This window comes from Kryptolebias marmoratus, linkage group LG23, assembly GCF_001649575.2.
Source record: "Kryptolebias marmoratus isolate JLee-2015 linkage group LG23, ASM164957v2, whole genome shotgun sequence".
In the NCBI taxonomy this organism is placed as follows: Eukaryota; Metazoa; Chordata; class Actinopteri; order Cyprinodontiformes; family Rivulidae; genus Kryptolebias; species Kryptolebias marmoratus.
This window is the reverse complement of record NC_051452.1, coordinates 13,884,297-13,905,576: the sequence shown is the minus strand read 5'-3', so window position 1 is coordinate 13,905,576 and position 21,280 is coordinate 13,884,297. Positions and strand designations below refer to the sequence as shown.

At 39.6% G+C, this 21,280-nt stretch overlaps 1 protein-coding gene across 9 annotated transcripts in view; it reads left to right on the top strand.

Moving 5' to 3' along the window:
• Nucleotides 1-21,280, top strand: part of LOC108242155 (NACHT, LRR and PYD domains-containing protein 12-like) — a 608,460-nt gene that overhangs the window by 562,382 nt on the left and 24,798 nt on the right. For 2 of the 9 annotated variants that reach the window (XM_037973811.1, XM_037973818.1), the window contains 4 exons: nt 10,811-10,984; nt 12,143-12,316; nt 13,259-13,305; nt 13,466-14,852. The exons of 2 other annotated variants lie outside the window; for them this stretch is intronic. In XM_037973811.1, the coding sequence (XP_037829739.1) occupies nt 10,811-10,984; nt 12,143-12,316; nt 13,259-13,305; nt 13,466-13,992 (922 nt within the window). In that variant the 3' untranslated portion in view covers nt 13,993-14,852. Of the gene's footprint in view, nt 1-6; nt 1,213-1,307; nt 1,473-2,911; nt 3,086-9,944; nt 10,119-10,810; nt 10,985-12,142; nt 12,317-13,258; nt 13,306-13,465; nt 14,865-21,280 lie in introns of those variants that run through there. 5 more of the 9 variants (XM_037973823.1, XM_037973824.1, XM_017440194.3 and 2 more) reach the window with 4 other exon arrangements.

Below are 21,280 nucleotides of genomic sequence, written 5' to 3'. Positions count from 1 at the left end.
CACCTCAGTGGATGTGCTGCTGACAAACCTCATCAGGGGGAACCTGCTTCCCTCTGCTCGCCTCTGGATAACCACACGACCTGCAGCAGCCAATCAGATCCCTGCTGAGTGTGTTGGCATGGTGACAGAGGTCAGAGGGTTCACTGACACACAGAAGGAGGAGTACTTCAGGAAGAGATTCAGAGATGAGGAGCAGGCCAGCAGGATCGTCTCCCACATCAAGACATCACGAAGCCTCCACATCATGTGCCACATCCCAGTCTTCTGCTGGATCACTGCTACAGTTCTGGAGGATGTGTTGAAAACTAGAGAGGACGGAGAGCTTCCCAACACCCTGACTGAGATGTACATCCAATTCCTGGTGGTTCAGACCAAAGTTAAAAAGGTCAAATATGATGGAGGAGCTGAGACAGATCCACACTGGAGTCCAGAGAGCAGGAAGATGATTAAGTCTTTGGCAAAACTGGCTTTTGAGCAGCTGCAGAAAGGAAACCTGATCTTCTATGAATCAGACCTGACAGAGTGTGGCATCGGTATCAGAGCAGCTTCAAAGTACTCAGGAGTGTTCACACAGATATTTTTAGAGGAGAGAGGGCTTGACCAGGACAAGGTGTTCTGCTTTGTCCATCTGAGTGTTCAGGAGTTCTTGGCTGCTCTTCATGTCCATCGGACCTTCATCAAAAAGGGGGTCAATTTAATGGAAGAACATCAACCAAACTCCAAGAAATCAATATTTTTTAGGGCTACAAAACTAAATTATCTTCATCAGAGTGCTGTAGACCAGGCCTTACAGAGTCCAAATGGACACCTGGACTTGTTCCTCCGCTTCCTCCTGGGTCTTTCACTGCAGACCAATCAGACTCTCCTACGAGGCCTGCTGAAACAGACAGGAAGCAGCTCACAGACCAATCAAAAATCCATCCAGCACATCAATAATCTGATCAGTGAGAATCTGTCTGCAGAGAAAAGCATCAATCTGTTCCACTGTCTGAATGAACTGAATGATGGTTCTCTAGTGGAGGAGATCCAACAGTCTCTGAGTTCAGGAAGTCTCTCCACAGATGAACTGTCTCCTGCTCAGTGGTCAGCTCTGGTCTTCATCTTACTGTCATCAGAAAAAGATCTGAATGTGTTTGATCTTAAGAAATATTCTTTCTCAGAGGAGGTTCTTCTAAGGCTGCTGCCAGTTGTCAAAGCCTCTAACAAAGCTTTGTAAGTACAGGTACAGTGGGATGTTTCTAACTATATTATTCTTGTTCTTACAGGAGAAAAAATTACAAATTCCTTCATGTCTTGTTTTTCTTCAGACTGAGTGACTGTACTCTCAGCAAGGAAACCTGTGAAGCACTGTCCTCAGTTCTCTGCTCCCAGTCCTGCAGTCTGAGAGAATTGGACCTGAGAATCCTTGATTCAGATGTGAAGCCTCTGTCTGATGGACTGCAGAGTCCAAACTGTAAGCTGGAAACTCTCAGGTCAGTTTTCTCTGCTGGTCTGACAGTTTTTTCTACTGTTTCAGCTTCATACAGTCTCAGAGATATACAAATCCTAAACATTTTCAGCAGTTTTTAATTTATCTGGATAACTCTGTCACTATCTGCTGATTTAGTTCAAACTTCACACACGTGGAAACTCTGAGGAAAAATAGAGAAAATATGTATTTATAGTATGGAGAAAAAAAATGAAAAGACAAAAAAACGTAATTTTGTCTTTATGTCAGTCTTATACAAAGGTTATGTTTTTTCAGTTGTGGAGAATAAACTAGTGTATTTCTTGGGCGGTCCCAAGCCCGGGTAAATGATGAGGGTTGTGTCAGGAAGGGCATGTGGCGTAAAACACTTTTGCCAAAACAAACATGCGAGTTCATCCAAGTAACACCATTCCGGATCAGTCGAGGTCCAGGTTAACAACAATGGCCAAACAGAGTGCTGGCAGAAATTGGGCTACTGTTACTCAAAGACCACAAGGAGGGAAACATACCAGGAGACCCGAGGGAGATTGTGGACTGTAGTTGTTGCAGATGACAGTGTGGTCAGACAGCATTTGATGGTGGTGTGTAGGATGACTGTTGTAGTGAAGAAGAGGAAAGAGTAAAGGCAGAGAAGAGGAACAAATGGTGGAAGTTGAGGAAGGAAGAATGTTGTGAGGAGTTCAGAAAGAAGCTGTAAAAGACTCTGGGTGGTAAGAAAGAGCTTCCAGATGACTGGGCTACTACAGCAGCAGTGAGTAGAGAGACAGATAGGAAGGTACTTGCCGTGTCATCTGGACAGCAAAAAGATGATAAGGACACATGGTGGTGGAATAGTGAAGTGCAGGAAGTTATCAAAAGGAAGAGGTTAGCCAGGACAAAATGGGACAGTGAGAGGACTGTAAAGAGTGGACAGGAATATAGGGACATGGAATGTAGGACAAAGAGGGAGTTAGGAAAATCAAAACAGAAGGAATATGATGAGTTATTTAAGAGGCTGGACACTAAGGACGGAGAGAAGGACTTGTATCTACCGGCAAGAGCGATAGATCGGGCAGGAAAAAATGTGCAGGAGGTTAGGCTTGTTAAAGATAAAAATGGTAATGTTCTAACAAGGAGTAATTTATGACAAAAGGGCGGCAGCAAAGGTCAAAGGAAAGATTTACAAGACAGTGGCGAGACCAGCTATGTTGTATGGTTTGGAGACAGTGGCATTTACTAAAAATCAGGAGGTGAGGAGGATGGATACGATTAGGAATGAGGTCATCAGAGGTACAGCACAGGTTGAATGACTGGGACATAAAGTTAGAGAGGCCAGGCTGAGATGGTTTGGACATGTGCAGAGGAGGGACAGTGGGTATATTGGTTATATTATATTGGTTGGTTGTTACATGGTTGAATTAACTTTGACCTAAATCTTATGTTTTATTGATATATTATCTGCAGACTGAGTGTGAGAAACCTGTCGGAGAGAAGCTGTGAAGTTCTGTCCTCAGTCCTCAGCTCCCAGTCCTCTGGACTCAAAGAACTGGACCTGAGTAACAACAACCTGCAGGATTCAGGAATCCAGCCGCTGTCTGTTGGACTGAAGAGTCCAGACTGTCATCTGGAAACTCTCAGGTCAGGAGGTTTTTATTGTTCAACATAACCTAATGACTTTCTATCAGAACAGATGATATTAACAAGAGCAAACAGTCCTCACACACCTGTGGGTAAAATTTTCAGCAACACAACATGAATATAATTCTACTAACAGGAAGAAAAGAGTCTGAAGTTCCTACTGAACATATATCACAAAGCAAATATGATGAGAACTATGTAAAATAACAAAAAAACAAAACATCCTTTCCAACAATTTCGACTCTGAGTGGTTCAAAAACCGATAATGTCATCTCTTTAGATTACATCTAATAGGGTAACTTTTATTAGACTGAATGATTGCTTGAACTCAGTCTTAGACTGAGATCATTTGGTGTGTAACTGTGTGTATTACCAAATATTTGTACAAAAACATATTTAAGGATACTTTTTGGAGGATGTTAAAAAGGTTTTGAGTTCTGTGATGTTACTACGACAGACCAGGATCCTCTCTAATACATAATTTATAACTAATATTTTTAATCACTGCAGTTTTTTTCTTTCCAATCTTTATCAGATGTGATGTTGATTAATTAAGTTTTTTAAACACAAGAAAAGAAACTGAGGAATAACAAAGAATTACTTAAGTTTTCACTTTAGCCATCAGCTTTCTGTGTTTTTCTGTTGTTGTTTCATTTTTTGGTTTTCAGGACGAGCTGGGGAGGGCTTTTTTTCCTGTTGTGCAGGGCTGTCATTCCTGCCACCTGCCACTCAGCTGTTTGTCATTAGTGCTGATTACCATCTAGGCTAAGACAGTATTTATTGTTGGTCCATTAGTTGCCTCATGTTGTTCTTCTTGTGTTCTTCGTGGAATTTCTTCCGTTTATCCTCCTGTGTTTTCCCCAGATCCTCCTTGAACCGCAATATGCTGTAGCTGTAGAAATCCTCCTTGAGTAAACCTCCATGGATCCCCTCTTGCCACCTACAGGAGATGTCAACCCAACCTTTAACCCTAAATCTGCCTGCTCTGCTCTCTTCATGCTCATCAATTCTTAATACTCACCTCTCCTAGACAGTTGGAATCCATCTTTTCCTTAACAATCTAAAAATCACAAGGGACAAAGTAAGAGACATTTTCATAAAGTATTCTAACCTCTTCTTTCATATACTTAATTGTGAAGCCACTGATTAACTCTCTAATTTGCTCCACAGATGAAAATAGTCAATACTTCCTGCTGCCTTCAAAAAAAAGCTCTTAAGTTATTTATCGTTTTCCTGTTCAGATTTTTTTCGGTCAAAGTATTTAAATAGCCCTGTGAAGCTTTAAGTTTTTTCTATAACAGAATGGACCAACTAAGGCAAAACACAGGGTTCTACTGAGATCAAAAATTTCCTCTCAGTGCCCATGGTATCACTATAGAGTGACACAAGTGTTTCCTGTATAAATTAAATGCACAAGAACAATAAAGATTGGAGCAACTTGGTACTATATTAACGTCAACCAGAAATTTATCCCTTGACAACCTTCTCTCCAGGCTCAAGTGTCATTTCAATCTCAGCTACCAGAAACAGCATCCTCCATGTCCTATTAATTTTTCATTATACCACCAGAATGCTACAACTGCTGCAACAGATTTTTATCCAATGTTCCTTAAATTTTTATTGGAATCCAGGTTCCTTCCATTCAGTCAGTAATAGGCTTGCTTTCTTGATAAACTCTTTAGCTGGATGACAAGTTTTGGACACCATTACACATAAGACTATCTCCATTCATTTCATTGTTTCTGGTAACCATCAACAACAAGGTCAGTTTTTCATAACCTCATCACTTCACTATCATATAGATCTAGATTTTCCCTGGCTCAACACACACAATCCTACTATAAATTGGTCCAAAAGAAGAATTTGCAGTTGGAGCCCTCATTGCTTAGCTAATTGTTTCAGATCTGTGGTTACCTCTTCTCCACCACGCAGCATGCCTCCTGATGAAGTAGATGTCTAAAAGGTCCTCTCTGTGTACCACAACCTGCTCCCAGTATTCAACAAAGAAAGGGCTCTCTTATTATCGCCTATCCGCCATACGACTGTGCTATTGACCAGCGACCAGGTGCTCCACTTTTCTCCAGCCAGCTGTGTCATCTTTCTGGCCCTGACTATGATACCTGAGGACAGAAGACTACCTAGCCACAGGAATCATTCATCTGTCAACTTCCCCAGTGTGTGCTGTTTTTTTCTTTGTTGAGAAGGATAAGATGCTTTGTCAATGTACTGACTATAGAGGCCTTAATCAGATCACTGTTAGGAACAAATATTATCTTCTACTAATCCATTCTGAGTTTGAGGAGCTCCATTTGCCTAATTTTTTCCAAGCTGGACTTACATAACACCTATCATCTCAAGCGCATGAACGATGGAGACAAATGGAAGATGGCTTTCAAGACACCCATAGGACATTTTGAGTATTTGACAAATGCCCTTTGGCCTTATCAACATCCTTGCTGTTTTTCAAGCTCAGGTCAACAATATTCTGCAAGACTCCCTGAACCTTTTTGTGTTTGTCTATCTTGACGATATCTTGATCTTTCTGAGGATCTAGAACATCAGACCTACGAAAGACAGATACTGCAAAGAGTACTGGAAAACCGATTACAGTATGTCAAGGCTGAAAAATGGGATTTCCATGTTTCCTTAGTGGTGTTTTTAGGGTATATTTTCAAGAGCAAGCAGATGAAGACAGACCCAGAAAAGATCCAAGCAGTTGCTGACTGGCCCACACCAACCTCAATGAAATGACTGTAATGTGTCCTGGAGTTTGCAAACTTCTATGGAAAGTTCATTCAAAACTACAGCCAGACGGTGGCTCCTATGACCAGACTCACCTCTATTTACCAACACTTTGTTTGGACACCTGATGCTGAAACAGCTTTCCAGAGACTCAAATAACTTTTCTCTACAGCACCAGTTCTTGTCCACCAAGAGTCTCCTAAAAATTTTAGCATAGAAGTCAATACCTCTGACGCTGATGAGGAAAAGTTATCTCAACAAGTGAACACAGACGTTGTGCTCCCTCCACGTGTATTACTCTCCTACAAACTTTCTCTGGCAGAGAGGAATTATGTTGGGAACCACAATCTTCTAGCAATCAAGATGGCCCAAGAAGAATAGAGGTATTGGCTCAAGAGTGCTAAATTCCTATTTATAGTGTGGAGTTATCACAAAAACTTTGCCTACATACAGACCACTATATCCCTCAATCCCAGAGCCACAATTCACTTCCCGGATTTTGAAGGTTTTCTGTAACACCTTGAGGGTCACCATCAGAGTTCATCTTCTTTCCACCCACAGAGCAAAGGCCAAAGTGAATACTGGAACCAAGAAGTTGTGGCCACACTCAGATGCAACATTGACAGTCATTCCTTGACTTGGAGTTTGCAGTCTCCATGTATCGAGTATGCCCATAACACCCTCATCTCCTCTGCAACTGGTCTCTCCCCTTTTGAAGCTTCTGTTGCCTATCACCCTCCATTGCTTCATTTCATAAATCCAAGATCACAGTTCCATCTGTACATCATCACCTACCATGTGTCATAAATGGTTGAAGTTTTTAAACTCAGAGCTGTGTTCACAGAGACAGAGAAGATCCAGACACAGGTAAGCAATTTAAAAGTTTATTTTAACAAAGGAGGGGGGAAGTGGGGAGAGGGCCAGAGGAGCTGTAACAACAAAGATAAACTGGTAATTATTATTTTTTTGTGATTATTCCTCAAACATGAATTCCTGAGATTACTCTTACTGTGCTGAGTCTGTTTCGTAAGATTTGAGAGGGAGAACGATTTCAGGTCAGGTTGGCGAGGTTGTGTCCTGGAGAATGGCAAGTCGGAGCCGGGCGGGTAGTGGATGCTGAACAGAACACAAGTGGCAGCATTGAGGTAAGTGAGAACTCCTGGTTTCTTTCACAGAGGAAGTGACGAGTCCAAAAGGATTTCCAGCAGGCACGAGGACTGCAAAATTACAGGAGACAAGGTAAGATCCAAAATACTCAGAACACAAGTTAAGTTCACTTAACTTGGTTGAGCTACCAAATGGTATACAAGAATCCAGCATGGAGTCCAAGCCAGACTGGAGTCTAAATACCCGCCAGGTGGTAATCAGCCGGGTTGAATCCAGCTGAGAACAATCAACTCCGCCTGCCACTTAAAACTGCAAAGAGTTTAAACACAATAACCTGGAATCCTCTCACCATGCTGAAGGCGAATTTTGCAAGAAACCAGAGCTGTCCTTCTTCGTTTAGACAATCAAAACAAGAAATTTGCAGATCGAAGGAGAATACAGGCTCAACAATACTCACCCAGACAAAGGGTCTGGCTGTCATCATGTGATATTCTCTTGAAAGACGTTTCCACCTGGCTCCTAGGTTTCTTGACTGTTTTGAGGTGGAAACTACCATTAGTCCATCTGCAGTTCGTCTCAAGTTTCTGTCAATAAAGGTTCACCCTACTTTCCATGTCTCCCAACTCAAACCAGTCACTACCAGTCCTCTGTGCCCTCTAGCCAACCCCCCACCTTCCCTATTGTCAACCATTTGATGTACACTGTACATCGGATCCTCAATATCCGTCATTGGGACTGAGGTTTTCAGTACCTAGTGAAAGGGGAGGGTTGTGGTCCAGTGTAGTAATCCTGGAGTAACCGTTTTTTCTTTATGGATCTCACTCTGATTACTGACTTTTATTGTGCACACCCAGACAAATGGCCAAGGACAACAGGTGGCGTCCACTGATGAGGGGGTATTTTAACAATTCTGTTTTTTCTGTGGTTCTTTGATCTTTTATTTTCAGAATGAGCTAGTGAGGACATTTTTTTTCCTGTGGGGCAGGACTGTTTTTCCTGCCAGCTCCCACTCAGCTGTTTGTCATAAGTGCTTATTACCACCTGGGCATATAAGGCTGGGGTGTGGCAGTATTCTGCCTTGCTGCCTTGCTTTTCCCTAACTCCTCCCTTTTTTCCCCTTTTTTGTAATAATAAAAACCTGGCCAATCTCTATCCCACAGGGTGAAAAGCTTTTTTGGATCCTCAGCATTTAAAATTTTATCATTTAAAATTTAGAAAATTATTTATTAGCCTGAGTGAGTGTCTCACCAAATAACAGTGGTTAGAGTTCGTTGATCCCAGTGCTGGAGAAAACCCAAGGACGAACCGATGAGCCAGCCCTCTTCTCTCTTAAATAAAATGAGGTTTGAGGCTGGAACCTTGTGTCCAGGTCTGTACCATACACTGCGCTCGCCAATGTCCTCGGATGTCCAGTCGAGGGATCCGGGTCATGGCACCAAACTGTTGTGGCAGAAAAATAATTTTCAGACACTGTTAGATGAAAACGCTCAAACAGGTTTATTTATATATTGTGCACAAAACAGAGAGCATTAAAGACAATTAAGAATTATCATCAGAGTCCCTGGTCCAAATGAGGAAGCTCTGAATCAAAGCTCTGGCTCCCCAAGTCCATACAGGAGCTTTTATTAAAGATATTGAAATACTAGACCAAAGGAGGAGTTAGTGAAAAGCAAGGCAGTCTGGTTCCCTTGAGGAGAAAATTCAACATCACTCCTGTAAACAAGGTCATTCTGTGAGAAGTCATAGCATATTCAGGACTCAACAACAGGTGTTACCTTATAATAAACTCTGCCATTACATCCGTTATTTACCTCATGATGTTTTTGTGTTCTTCCTGGAATTACCTTTGTTAATCCTCCTGTGTGGCCCTTAGACGTCTACTCGAACTGCAATACATTGTAGAAATTAGTGATGGGCAAATTAAGCTTTTCTGAAGCAGTGAAGCTTGCTTTGGAAAAGGGTTCATTGTATGAAGCTTTCCAACACAGTCCTCTTTGGCGCTATCTTGCGGCAAGAAGTACGGAGAGCCGCTTAAAGAAACACAAAATCAAGTGCTTTATTATGACGGAGTTGAAAGCTGTTTAAAATCATGAGATATTTCTGTCTGTTTTCACTGTGCTTTATATAAATAAACTCAAATGGAAGAACGTCCTCTCTTCCTTACTGGCTCCATGTATCACTATCGTGCTGGTTTGTTATTTTGCACTACTTCCTCTCCAAAACACACCACAAATGCTGCCAATGATTCATGTCCCTTTAAACCTTTTGAATCAGGCACTAAAGCATTGACCTAACTTAAACACTTCTGAAGCTTTGGACGTCATTGATCACGCCACTTTTTCCGAACGAATCACTCTCCGACACAGAGCTTCTGAAACACTATGTTGTTTTTTTCGATACATGCACCGGAGCTTCAGCTTCAATTTGCCCATCACTGGTAGAAATCCTCCTTGAGTAAACCTCAGCTCCTTGGATCACCTTTTACCACATACAGGAGAAGTCAGCTCGATGTTTAACCCCAAATCTGCATGCTCCACTCTCTTCATGATCATCAATTCTTCTTACTCACCTCTCCAGGACATTTCGAATCCAGCTCTTCCTCAATGACCTGAAAATCACAAGGGACAAAGTAAGAGATTTTCACAAACAATTCTAACTTCTATTTTCACATACTCACCTGTGAAACTATTGAATGCCTCTTTGATTCTCTCCACAGATTAAAACAGTCAATACTTTTTGCTGCCTTCAAATAAAACAATTAAGTTACTTGTTTCCTGTTTGGATTTTTTCAGTCAACGCATCATGAACCCTGGGAAGCTTTAAGTACTGACTGACATTCTCATGATTTCTAAAGATTGACATTGACCAGGATTGTTTTACTCATTTGTTCTAATATATGAAAAAACAGATAAACAATGAGAAAGTTTTTTTTTCTTTTGTTCTTGATATTTAAGAAACGTGTTTGATTTGAATCACAAATCTCATAAATTATTTCTGCTTGTCTCCTCAGACTGGGTTTCTGTAACCTGTCAGAGAGAAGCTGTGAAGTTCTATCCTCAGTCCTCAGCTCCCAGTCCTCCGGTCTGAAAGAACTGGACCTGAGTAACAACAACCTGCAGGATTCAGGAATCCAGCTGCTGTCTGTTGGACTGAAGAGTCCACACTGTCACCTGGAAACTCTAAGGTCAGGAGTTTTTTTTCTATTTAACACAATTTAATGAGTTTATATAGTGTAGTATATTAACAAAAGCAAACTTTCCTCACAGATATGTAGGTAAAATACTCAGCAACAACATGAATATAATTCTAACAGGAAGAAAAGAGTCTGAAGTTCCTACTAAACATATATCACCGAGCATATATGAACAGAACAATGTGAATTAACAGTAAACTAAATTATTATTTACAATAAGTTAGAATCTGAGTGGTTTAAAAATATATAATCTAATCTATCTGGTTTCATTAGACTGAATGATGGATTGAATTTAGTCTTAGACTGAGACCTTTTAACAAATATATAAACAAAAACATGTTTAAGGATAAATTTAGGAGGATGTTTAAAAGGTTTTGAGTACCGTGATGTTACTGCTACAGACCAGGATCTCTCTAATATAAGACTGAAAACTAATATTTTCAACCACTGCTGTTTTTTTTATCTTTCCAATCTAAATCTGATGCAGATGAATGGTAAAGTTGTTTACACATAAGAAAAGAAATGAAGGAAAAGCAAATTAATTGGTTTTATATATCAACCATCAGCTCTGATTTCTAAAAACTGACATCAATCAGAATCGTTTCACTCAATTGAAACACTGCATGAAAATATTGATTGTTTGAATCACAAATCTAATATTTTATTATCTTCTGTCTCTTCAGGCTGAGTTACTGTAACCTGTCAGAGAGAAGCTGTGAAGTCCTGTCCTCAGTCCTCTGCTCCCAGTCCTCCAGTCTCAAAGAACTGGACCTGAGTAACAACAACCTGCAGGATTCAGGAGTGAAGCTGCTTTCTGCTGCCCTGAGGAGTCCACACTGTCACCTGGAGACTCTCAGGTCAGGATCAGAGTCCTGGGTTAGACTCAGCAGTCTTGAACTTTTCCTTTCACCCATGACCTTTAAAGCTTTGTTTTACCATTATTTTTTTTTCTTAACTTAATTTGTTGAGTCCAACAATATGATAAAAACCTGTTAATTACCAGCGTCTGTAAGGACAGTGCGTGGCGAACCCAATGTGTAGACTTGTCTTAAATTAAAAAACTAATTTATTAACAAACGAAAACAAGAAAATAACAAGCTGACAAGGCAGCAGAACCTAACAATAACAAAAATCCAAACCTTAGTCCAAACGACAAGGCACAGCATGACATGGTAGGAACCAGACTGTGCAAGTAAGCAACAATGGACCAGCGAGACAGTGGAGGAAGTGACCAGGTTTTAAAGCAGAGGGTAATTAAGGAAAGTGGGCACAGGTGAGTGATACAGCTAGGAACAGGTGAAGATGGATGTGGTAGAAAGACAAGAGATAAACAGAAGAGAAGTGAATGATGACAGGACACAAAGACACAAGGAAAAAGGACCAAACTAAGACACAACTAAACATAAAGGTAACTAAATAACAAAACAAAATAAACAATAAACTCAAACAGAAGCATGAATCACAAACAAGAAAACCTAACCCCTGAACACAGAAAAACAAAGCACCAAGAACCAAAGCCAAAAATAAACTCATAATTCTTTAAATCCATGACGGAGTCAGAGATTTTCTTCCACTCATGATCTATAAAGTTATGTTTTAGCTATTGTTTTTCCCTAATTTGTTGAGTCCACTAGTATGATAAAAGCTTGTTTATTACCAGGGTCAGTATTACTTCAGGACCTGTAGAATAACTTTTGACCATTGACTACTGAGCCGCAGAAGCCATAAATCTGACTGAATTGTAGAGATTTGTCTCAGTTCCCAAAGATCCAAAATCCAATGCAGTCAGGATTCATTGTGAAGTCTGCTTTTATTAATAACTACCAGAAGATGTGTGTTCAATTTTTGTATTCATTTTATATTGTCCATGTGCCTTTCAATTTACCTTTACCATGACTCATTTTGGTTTGTTTGTTTTTTAGTTTCCTCTCTCGCTGGAAATTTTAAAAACTGGAATTTAAGGAATACTGATCTTGTATATTTCATGTGCATGTTTTGTGGGTGTGTTTGTGCAGGCTGTCAGGCTGTCTGATCGCAGAGGAAGGCTGTGCTTCTCTGGCCTCAGCTCTGAGCTCCAACCCCTCCCATCTGAGAGAGCTGGACCTGAACTACAATCATCCAGGAGACTCAGGAGTGAAGCTGCTCTCAGCTGGACTGAAGGATCCTCACTGGAGACTGGACACTCTCAGGTATGGAGAAACCTGCTGCAGACACACACAATGTCTGATAGAGGAGGAAGAACTGGAAACATGTTCTCTGTTCTTCACTCAGCACTGTCTTTCTGCTTCATGCTGGATATGAAGCATATATGAACAATCAGACAAGTAGGAGCAGTTTTTCCTTTTTTTCCTAAATAAACTCTGCTTGAACAGAAACAGTAGATATTTCTGTTTTGTAGGCAGTCTCCTATGGAAATAAATCAGTCTCAAAAATGTCCAAAAGCAAACAAAAAGATTTGTATGCAAACAATAAGATTCAAAAATGTATAATAGTTTTTCAAATGTACACATTTGAAACTGTACAAGTATAAATATGGTACACATACAAATTGTCAAATGCTCCTGCACAAATCACTTGTTGCAGGCAGATCAGTAAACATGAGCACATGGATCTGCTTGTCTGTTGATGTCACTTTTGATACTTTATCACCACTTCATATTGTCAAATGTAATGCTGCGTTCAAGGCTAATGAAGAGCTGTGACATCTGGACCTCAACAACAAATTTCAAGTCCTCTGTTTAGGATACAATGATGAGACTTTATAAATTAATTAAACTATTATACATCAATAAAACCACCTGAGCATGATCACTTATGAGTTTCAATAACAGTGTGGTTGTTGAACTAAATAGCAGCTTGATGATGTGACTGCATTTCAAAGTGGAAATGAAGAAGCAGACTGGATGGTGTCCTCCTCCTCCTGTCTGATTCAATAAAGATGAAGTGAAATGAAAAGAATGAGTTCAAACTGTGCTGGAACATGACAACGACAGGACAGGACTTTTTCAAGCTGCTACATTCAAATGTTGGACTGTTCCTTTCTCCCTGTAGAANCAATGTGTGTATGAGAGCCATGTAATGTCCATGTTTGCTGAAAGAGACTGATGCTCTGACCCCCCTCCTCCTTTCAGGATGGAGCCTGCTGGAGTCCGATGGTTGACACCAGGTCTAAGGAAGTGTAAGTGTGTTTTTCATTTGATTCATGACAACAAAGCAGCAACATTCAACCATCTTCAAACTGTCACATCACTCATTCATGAGTCATCATCAAAGTGTCAATAAATGATCAGATGATGGATCAATAACTGCAGCTGGATTGTGTTTGTTCTCTCCATCAGATTCCTGTCAGCTCACAATCGACACAAACACAGTGAACAGAAACCTCCAGCTGTCTGACAACAACAGGAAGGTGACATTTGTGTGGGAGGATCAGTCATATCCTGATCATCCAGACAGATCTGATGTCTTGCCTCAGCTGCTGTGTAGAACTGGTCTGACTGGTCGCTGTTACTGGGAGGTCGAGTGGAGAGGAAGAGTTTATATATCAGTGAGTTACAGAGGAATCAGAAGGAGAGGAGGCAATGAAGACTGCTGGTTTGGGAGGAATGATCAGTCCTGGAGTCTGAGTTGCTCTGATGTTGGTTACTCTGTCTGGCACAATAACAGAGAAACATCCATCTCCTCCTCCTCTGTCTCTAACAGAGTAGCAGTGTATGTGGACTGTCCTGCTGGCATTCTGTCCTTCTACAGAGTCTCCTCTGACTCACTGATTCACCTCCATACCTTCAATACCACATTTACTCAGACTCTTTTTCCTGGATTTGGGTTCAGGTTCTGGTCTGGTTCTTCAGTGTTTCTGTGCTGAGTTTGATGTAAAGAGTCTCCTACTGTCAGAGAAACCCTCTCACTGTTGAACAGATAGTTTAGTCTGCGCATGTCTGTCTCTTTCACTCAGAAACACATTTTCAGATTCACACACATCAACACAATAATGATGAAAAGCAAAAATGTCACAGAGTTCCAAGAGAGTCCCTATAGTTATGCACTTAAAATGTTAAATGAAATTCCAAATTTATTTACTTTATTTTTTAAAGGTTTGTTGTTCCACAGTCCACACAAACATATTTCACTTAAGATTTCAGTATTGCACTTTATAACAGAATGTGTCATACTTGAAGCATTTCAAGCTTTAAGTATGACTAATAGCTTTCTTGGTCGGCCATTTCCTAAAAACACCGGCACAAAATACAACATACCACTGCTGCGAGCGCCACAGGAGTCGAGCCTTTGGTGGTCATGGCCCTGAGGAGCTGTGGTGGGGATCCCTTACTTTCATTTCTGAAAGGTGTCAACCCTACTACTACTTGCATTTCAAGGGAAGCCACAATGTTTGAAATCACACATGCACACCACAGATGGCTGCAGACAGTAGCTGTTCTTCACGTTCTGTTTATGTTACTCACCCTCTTTAATATGTAGCAGCAACCAAACCTCACTGTAAGCCCAAACAAAAGTCTGTGTTTAACCATTTTGGACAAGCACAGGCGGTCCATAAGAACAGGTGGGGTACAGCCCCACCTAAAACAAATCATATACCGCACAAAGTAGTTTCTCCTGAAAAACAGTGTGATTTACTCAGTTACTTAGCTCGATGTGTATTGTTTTGTTCTGTGTGTTTTTCAACTGTTTTGACAATTTTAAATAAGAATTAAAATGTTATTTTGAGATTCATTCTCAGTTTTTGACTTATTTGTGTCAAGTTATTTCTCCACAGGATCCAGGTAACTTGAAAACCCAAGGACAAACAGACGCAAGTCTTGACTCAGCTTGAAAATTTTTATTTATTTTTATCTTCTTTGAAGCGACAGGTCAAAAACCTTTGAAGATCGAAACAAAAAATTAAACAATTTCATTTCTAATTTAAAGTTAAATAATATTCACTTTTAATTCACTTTAAGTCTTTTACATTTTTAACTATTTTGTACTGTGTACTTGCATCATTGTAACTGTAAATATTGTATATTCTAAACAATGTATTTTAAGTGCTTTTAAACATCCTAAATCATTTAAATAATCTAATCAATGTACATTTTTAAAGCATAATTATCTTTACATTTTTCACATAATTAAATTACTTTTAATCAATGAATTGCTTTTAAATCTCAGTCATCCCCAAACATACACCAACCAATATATTTCATCTTTTAATTTACTCAGTATAAAGGCTTGACATGGTCAATCTAAGCCCACAAATGTTCAATTTCATCATTACAGACAACTTTTTAAACTATTTTAAACACATGATTTAGGAAAATATTCAACCAAAATTCATTCTAGAAAAGGGATAAATTACTATTAGTATTTAACATTGATAAAGTCATCTTTAATTTATCTTTTAATGAACAACAAACTTGAGATATTTTAACTACTTCAACAACAATCCTATAGTGTCACTTCAATGATCTACACTGTTTGCTTTGACAACATGATTGACCAGCTTTCCTCCTTAAATTCACTTTAATTAAACCAAATTTTGGTATCTTAGCTTAACTATAACCTAAACTTATACATACTTACTTTACTACTCACTTAACTATGTCTTTTAACATTCTTTTTTAACAGATTTGACTCACCAGTGGCCTGTCTGTGTCCATTCTATCCTGCTGGTTGTTTGTTTGACTCCACACCTGTGTCATTAGTACAGGTGGAGGTGGAGCATTTACCTGGCCTTGTCTAGATTTAGCACCATCTGGTGGTCACATTGAAAATGGGTCAAGTTGAGAGAGAGAGAGATAGAGATATGACGGATTAGAGAAAGGAGAGAGGAAAGAAATGACTGGTAGTGGCACTGGGTCTCAAGTTAACTTAACAATTTGCATCTACTGACAACAGTGTTCGTCAGTAGATTTATCATATGTTCCTGTCTGCAGTGATCAGGACTGCAGGACAGCTCCAATATAGTCTCATTGGAGCGTAAAATATCCTACCCAGTGAATACATTCTGCTGGTTTTTGCTCAGTCATACGACCACAACAAACATTACATCTCACATTATCTTATATAATGCAAGAATAGGTAAAACCTGCTGTGTCCGACCATAATCCATTTATGAGACTAAAATTAGCAGATTAGTTATCAGTCAGCAGCTTGGAGCAGGCAGACCGGACATGAACCAAACACAGAAATTTAAAGACTGAGGAGAGATGAACAACAGGACTGTAACCTTATCAGTCAATAATAATAACAAAGATAAAATAAACAATAAAATAATAATAACAAAGTGTGTTCATGTTATGTGGGTGTATATGTGAGTGTGTGCCACCTGAAGATGCAAAGTTAAAAAAGTGCCGTGAACAATAGAAGGCCAGGCATCTACAGCACCCAAGAGCAGAAAGGACAGGTGGATCCAGCCCCAGAAGGCAGCAGCAGTCCCGGGCAAACAGACACCGGGCACCACCTCAAGGCAGCTGTGTGTCTGCACAGGTAGGTCGCCAGCGAAGCACAGGGTCAGCAGCCCCCAGGACAAATGCCCCTTTTCCATTGGCTCTACTTGAGCAGCCCCGTTCCACTCCACTCTACTCTGCTCTGCTCTGTAAACAATGCGTCGCGTTTCCACAAGCCAGTCTGCTCGGTAGCAGAGGAAAGCCTCCTTGTGTTGGTGGGAGGGGGGAGGTGGGGTCCAAAGCCGCACTGCGCGCTACCGCATTTGTGTAAACAACGGAAGAGCTATGGACAACTTTGGCCCTGTGTTGTTGCTGTTTTTTGAGCTTCTGGGGATTTTACTGAGACTTCAGGAAGAGAGGCGCAGTGGAAGAAGTGCACGGAGTCGGACAGCTGTTATCCACCGGACATTTTAAAGTTTACAACGCCTGGGGGACAAACATTGCAGGGTAAGCTAACGCTGTTGTTTATAGTCCTATTACTTTGCCCCCGTTCCAAAATTGTCTATCGGTGTTTTCTTCACTCTTTTTACGCTTCAATCTGACCACACCCATGACCAGTGAGTGAACAGGAGCTAGCTTGCGTAACCCACGAAAGCAGGGCCGGCCCGGTTGGACCCTGCTTCGAAGCAGGGCCAAAAATTGCCGGGGCTGGCCTCGGAAAAGGCCCGTGGAAATGCTCGCAAAGCGAGCTGAGTAGAGTGGAGCCGAGAAGGGGAAACCACACCCCCCAAGCCCAGCCCATGCCCTTACCCGGCAAACTAGTGATTGCATGCGTATGGGTGCAGCTATGTAAGTCTAAGGTGCATTAAAATGGGATCAGCGGGGCCTTACTGCTTGCAGACAGCAGGACCCTCCCCAACCCCAGAACCCTAAATGTCTCTAATGCATTAAAATAGAGGTGCAGTGCAGGGCGGGGCTAAACATGGCAAGGGGCGGGGGGCACTACCTGGTGTTTTCCCCATGCCAGCAAGGCTCTCCGCCCCACACATCCAGGCCCTACTGATGAGTTGTGTTGCAAATGCTGGGAGTAGGACCTTGCTGCAGCAAACAGAAAGGGGTAGGAACAGACCATATGTCAGTCCCATACCATATTTGGAAATGGAACCATTGCACTCTGGAAATGAAGGTGGCGCTATTTTCATAACCACTAGTATAAATACCTTAAAGAAGCGGTAGGTTGTTTGAAAGAAGCAGAGTCAGCAAAAGGTATATTTACATTCTTAAAACAATTTTGTTTACATCATAAATCAGTACATTTAAGTAGAATAATACAAGCTAAGGTTAAATTTAGCATGTAGCATAGCAAATTAGTTCTCTGCAGCGCATCATTAGGGAAACAGAAAAGTAGATAACATGTATAATTGAGAAATGTAGCTTGTGCTCAAAGTTTGTTCTTTATTTTCTTTCTTTAGATCCATGTATCTATTTGTAACATTCAGAAAGGAGAGAAATTACAGCCCTATTGCAAGGACGATAAATACAGATGTTCCTTTCGCTCGTACAGAGGAGTCTTACCAACTGTTTAATTGAATATTTTAATGTCTAATTTAATATTTTACATTCATTTAATCAGACATGAATAAAAATGTTATGTGAAAAAAAAGTTATGTGCAGTGTCTGGTATTTTAAATCCTAACATGAAAAACATTAATACAAGATAACAAATTAGGGTAGAAACACAATTCCAAATAAGGTTATTTCCAAAACTTATTAAACACATTTTTACAGTAGCTAATATAAGTACTTCCACTGACAATATATGGTGTTTGCTATGTAATTAATCTACAAATGGCACAACAGGCTGGGCAGATGTAAACAGCAAAGCTTGTGCACAAACAAGAAGTGTGACTTTAAACATAAACCTCACATATATCTCTGTGTCTCGTTTCTTTTTTGGGGGGTTGGGGGGGGGTTGGGGTTTTGGTTAAAATATGTTCTTCATTAAGTTAAGTTACTCGCACTGGGTAGTGTATCCAGAAATTTTGTTCATGTAAGAGTAGCAATACTTAATAATGACATTCTTCAAGTAAAAGTATAACATGTGGTATTGCAAAACTACTACTAAAAGTAAATTTATTCCAGAAAAGTTACCCAACTACTTATAACTGAGTAAATGTAATTAGTTACTACCTGCCTCTAGCTGTCTGAGCAACATCACTTTGACAATGGAACTTCATTGTCTGGAAAAGATTTATGTTATCTGGAGGCCATTGTGACTTTTAAAAGTAATTGGTAAATCCCACAAAATTCTAATAATATTGGTAAAGAGTATACAGTGAGTAATTTCAAACTTAACTTTTTAAAACCACTCACTTGTACATTTCCTGCTGTATAATAACCTTTAGCATTTGTGTTTGAAGCTATTACACTGAATTGTTGTCCTACTCTGACTAAATAGACCATTTCTTGCATAAATATATCTGCAAACTATATATTTGTTATTTTTAATTGTATTCCTTTCTTTTGGTTATTGCAGAATTCCATATTTTCGGATGCGGTCGGCTCTGTAAAGTCCCATCTCACTTTCATTGCCCATACTGTTTTTCAACCCTTAATGGAAGGGACCAGTTTGTGAATCATTTGATGAACCACACAATGACTTTCAAAATGGTGTCCACCCAGCAGCAACCAACATGCAGGCACCCACCTGTCTGCTCAGAAGACATGAGTACATTTATATTCATTAATGGATGAGATCAACTGGAGTAAATTTTCAGCATCATTTAAGTCAGAAAACCGGATTCCCTTTGCAGTGTTTAGATGTTCATCCTGCAATCGACAAAGGCTGTGTGAGCTTTACAGGGAGTGGAAGACGAGGAGAGGATCCTCGTTACCACTGTGACGGCATACCTGAACACTGCCCTGACCGTCAACACTGAAAGCACTAGGAATATTCAGAGCTCTTCTATATACGCTTTGCTTCACAAATTTTAGTTGTCACACATTTTTGACAATTTTTTTATTGTATTAAATACAATTTTAAATAATTTTTGGTGAAATACATAGGGTTTTGGAATTGTGCATTAATTGTTTTGTGCATTCATGTGTTAATTAAATACTATGTACATGTATAATTTTCCCTTTTACTTTGGCTCAGTTGATCTACTCCTGTGCAGCACAGTATTATTTACTTTTCATACAAAGAGCATCAGTTCCACACTTAGCAAATGGTGAAGATAAGTTGTCTGTGGCTGTAATAAAGAGTAAAACCAACAAACTACTATAGTTGTAAATATATCATTTTGTAACTGCTGTTTGATGATTGGATAATCTCGTTAAAAAAAATTGGAACTACAAGCGAAGTAAATTACTTACAATAGCTTATGTGTAAATATTTTTATTGTTTTATAGTTATTTTTTAACAATGACTGGAATCAATGCAATTTTTCTTTAAAAACTTGAAATACCGCAGCTAAGTTTATGTTTTAACAGCCATAATCAATAAATATTTCAAAAGAAAAACCAAGGCTAAGTTTTTTTTTTGTTTTTTTTTTAATAAAGCAAGCACACAGAAACATATTTTGTTTACAAACAAAAAGGCATAATACAAACATAACAAGGTTCAAGTGCAAAGATCCAAAGTAAGCCAAAATATAGGGCAATACAAATAAGGCTAAAATAAAAAGCTAGGGTTTAGATTTTATCATATGAAGAATCATATTCTTTAGTTGAAGTTTGAGGACATTTTTATCAGGCATGCTAAGAGCTTTGAGATATAACAAACGTCATGAAATGCATATAACTTTGGGTGGAATTTAAGGTATTTGTCCTTATAAATAAAAAATTTCCCAAGGATGTTGATTTTATAAGAAAGTCTTTGCTAAAAGTATCCATAATAAGACTGTATACTATGCTTCTGTCAGAAAACATATTAAGAAAACAGATATGACCAAACACTACGAGGATGGAGGACTTCAAACTATAGATTTTGATTTCATGAATGGTATTCCTAAAATAAATAGGACAAAATCTTAACTCTAATAGCCCATGGTTTCATATTCCCAGGTCTGTATTATAAAATATGTAGTATAAAATGGGCATTGTCGATTTAGGTAATATGAAAAGTCTTTCAGTTTGAATTTATGCTTAGGCTTCATTTATCCATCCAGTGACTTTATTCAAAAAGGATTTCGCAAAGAAACAAAAAAATGTGTTTTCTGTGATGCTGGTGAAATAACTGAGCATGTATTTTTTCAGTGTATATATGTTGATAAATTATCCAATCAGGATGGACGTACAATGACGTGTCTCCAGCACGAGTGTATGTGGGCATGGTTTGGCGCAGTGGCGGCTGGCCAGTAGGGGGCGCTTGGGCGCCGCCCCCTTTAAATTGTTTAGATGATAAATGATTTAATTCTGAACTGCAAAATACTTAGAAATGTATTTATTCATACTGTGTGTCCAATAGACATTTTAGAATTTATTAAAATAGTAAATACATAATTCTATTTAATTGCTCACATTGTGCACACTTCCTCTGTGCAGGGCGCCGTTCTAATGAGAGTGTATGTAGGCAAATCAACTTTTGGCAAGCAGGTGATCTGAGGCTGACTTTTAATTGGTTATTTAAGGTTTTCCACAGGGCGCAGCGCTCTGCGTCCCGGACACACCCATTCTGTTGTGTCATTACTGGTAGAGTGTCAGTACTGGCTAATTTTTTTTAAAACATTGTGTGATTGGACAATCCCCGATTCGACTCATTAGCGCAGC